Source organism: Helianthus annuus, chromosome 13 (assembly GCF_002127325.2).
Source record: "Helianthus annuus cultivar XRQ/B chromosome 13, HanXRQr2.0-SUNRISE, whole genome shotgun sequence".
Taxonomy (NCBI): Eukaryota; Viridiplantae; Streptophyta; class Magnoliopsida; order Asterales; family Asteraceae; genus Helianthus; species Helianthus annuus.
The window spans coordinates 28336903-28339530 of NC_035445.2; the positions used below are offsets into that span (position 1 = coordinate 28336903).

Below are 2628 nucleotides of genomic sequence, written 5' to 3' on the forward strand. Positions count from 1 at the left end.
TTACTTCTGTTTTGTTTTGTTATTGTATTAATGTATGCTTTTAAATTACCTTCTGTTATTCACCTCGTTTACATTTACAGTTGCTTACTTCTGTTTTGTTTTGTTATTGTATTAATGAATGCTTTTAAATTTACCTTCTGTTTTTGTTGATCTAAATTAAAAGCAAATGAGTGACATATTGGAAAACTTGGAGGGAGCAAACCAGAAGCTTGTACAACAGCTAAAATGGAGGAATGAGCAATTCAGGAGCTTGGAAGAAGCTCATGAAAAGCTTAAAAGTACTCTTAAATTGAAGGAAAGAGAGTGGGATATTGAGAATTATGAAACTTCCAAGCGCAAAGGAGAGCATTAGATCATATGTTCGAATGGTTGAAGGAAGAAAAAGTCAAAGTTGAAGAAGAGTTAAAAATGAAGAGCGGTCTATTCATTCAATTGGAAGAAAATTATGAAATGCTTAGAAATAGGCTTCATGTGAAGGAAAACGAGAAACATGCTTTTTGTGGTGAGATATCGATACTGGAAAGAAAGTTAGATTCTGAGATTACACTCTCAAAAGTTGTTAAAAACCGTCTGGAGTTTTGTAAACAAGCTCTTGCTCATGAAGAGAACCAAAGAAGGTGCTTACAGAGTCAGCTTTTAGAATCAGAATCATGCAATGAAGATATAAAGTCAAAACTTGAAAGATTGACAATTGAGAAAGATGTTTGTAAGGAGATGGAATGCAAGATTCTCCAAATCGAGGAAGAAAATAAAGAATTGGTTCTTGCTGTCAAGAAACTTAAAGAATCCCAAATCCAAGAAGCTGTTAATTCTTCTTTAATCATAGAGCTTCTTCAAAACAAGTTTAATACTTTGGATGAGATTAACAAGGGCAAAGAAGCAGAATGGACGTCTCGGTTAGAAACTGGGGGAAGAAAAGCTTTTGTTGCATGATCAAATGGTACAACAAAGAGTGAGCTGACGAATGTGTGTGAGCGCTTAGATACAGCAAACGAAGAACTCGTTAAGAGTTCTTGTAGAGGAAATGAGGTTGAATTTGAGTTGCAAAGATGGAAATCGATTGCTGAAAAGTTACAAGTCGAGAAAGAATGGGTTACAAATGAAAAAGATCAAATGATTAACAAGCTGTTAACAGAAAAAGAAAAGTTGATGAATATGATCGATGACATGTTCCAATGGATAGACAAGTTAGCGAGAGAAGAGAGGCGGATGATGGGAGCTTTGAGGAGTTCAGCGCCGGATTTTGATGAGAACTAGTAACAACACTCGCTATTTGCGAGCTTACATCTAGTCATAGATTTAAAGTTCCTATCCATATTCAACATTCACCTAATTTTGTAAACAATAATCCCTATAACTTGAACTCACATCTATGATTTGCTTATATATCATACATGCTTATAATTTGGTTTAGGCGAACGATACTCGAATGTTCAAAATTGTAGAAATGCAAACTACCTTAGTTCCTTACCACATCAATTGTTACTTGTTACAATATTGGAATTTTTAAAGAAGTTAACTAAAATTAATAAATTAATATGCATAAAGAAGTACGAATTAATTGATGGCTGAAAACACGTTTTACATATATAAAGTCGGCCTTACCATCTTCAGACTTCTGACTTCAATAGATCAAAAACGAATTCTCATATGAAAAGTGCATTGACAACAATAATATCAGCAAATTTTCTATCACATTGTTAATAACGATCAACATCATGAATATCGCCATTGTCATCGTAATCCATATCACGTTTATCATCTTCATTGTCCTCAACAGTCTTGGTCAAATCATAACATGCTTTGATTTTTTTTCATCAAAGCGTACACCCTTTTTATACATATGTCTGATACCTCATCTTCTGGATCCTTGAGATGCTTCGTTAGCCTAAGTACACACATTAATTTTCGCTTTTCAAATGGTTCGAGATTCTTATAACCTTTGTGCAAAGGTCCAATGGAGACCAGCCAAGGTGTGAAAGAATTTGTGCTCAGATTTCATAGTATAGTAGGGGTCACGTAAATTGTCATCAGAGAAAATTTTTCATCTTCTTCAATTTGTTTCATATGATAAAGAAGACGTATACTCTCTGGAACATCGGAGCATAGTTGTCAGATTTCATAGTATTCCAACCGATGGCGGAATCATCGGGGCGCGACACTGAGCGAAACAGATTGTCCAGAAGTTTCCACAACAATTATCATTACTATTCAATTTAAAGTAACATGTCCCATACCATGTCTCAAACAGTAAACAAATTATTACAGACAAAATCTAGTCAAATATTTCTGTTCCGACAACTCAGATTTAAATATAGCAATTATTTATCTGCTTCTAGAGACTCTTGATTCAAGATCTACAGACAACTATGCTCTAGACGCTTATTCTAGCCTCGCCTTCCTAGTAGATAAGCATCCTAATTACCTGTCACATGCGTTAAAATAAAGGTCAATACACATAGTGTAAAGGTGAGCATACAAGTTTAGTAATAGCATATAGAGTTCGAAATCGTTTACGCATAACCAGCACGTACATAGAAGAAAACGAAGCATGTTAATTATCGACATGGATCTATCGATACCAATGACTGCTGGTTGACTGCCCAAGGCAGTTCGCAATACATGATC

General features: G+C 34.9%; 1 protein-coding gene across 1 annotated transcript; it reads left to right on the top strand.

Moving 5' to 3' along the window:
• The first annotated feature begins 357 nt into the window (after positions 1-357).
• Positions 358-1257, top strand: LOC110902525 (uncharacterized protein At4g38062-like). The gene is made up of 2 exons (XM_035982153.1): positions 358-871; positions 983-1257. Exons 1-2 carry the CDS (start codon positions 358-360, stop codon positions 1255-1257), a joined length of 789 nt encoding a protein of 262 aa, XP_035838046.1.
• Positions 1258-2628: the final 1371 nt, after the last annotated feature.

Bases quoted from the DNA above. Each gene is read 5' to 3' on its own strand.
- LOC110902525 (XM_035982153.1), top strand. From the start codon at position 358: ATGTTCGAATGGTTGAAGGAAGAAAAAGTCAAAGTTGAAGAAGAGTTA. The intron at 872-982 runs GCAAAGAAGCAG...GTGAGCGCTTAG, and splicing joins TTTGGATGAGATTAACAAGG to ATACAGCAAACGAAGAACTC.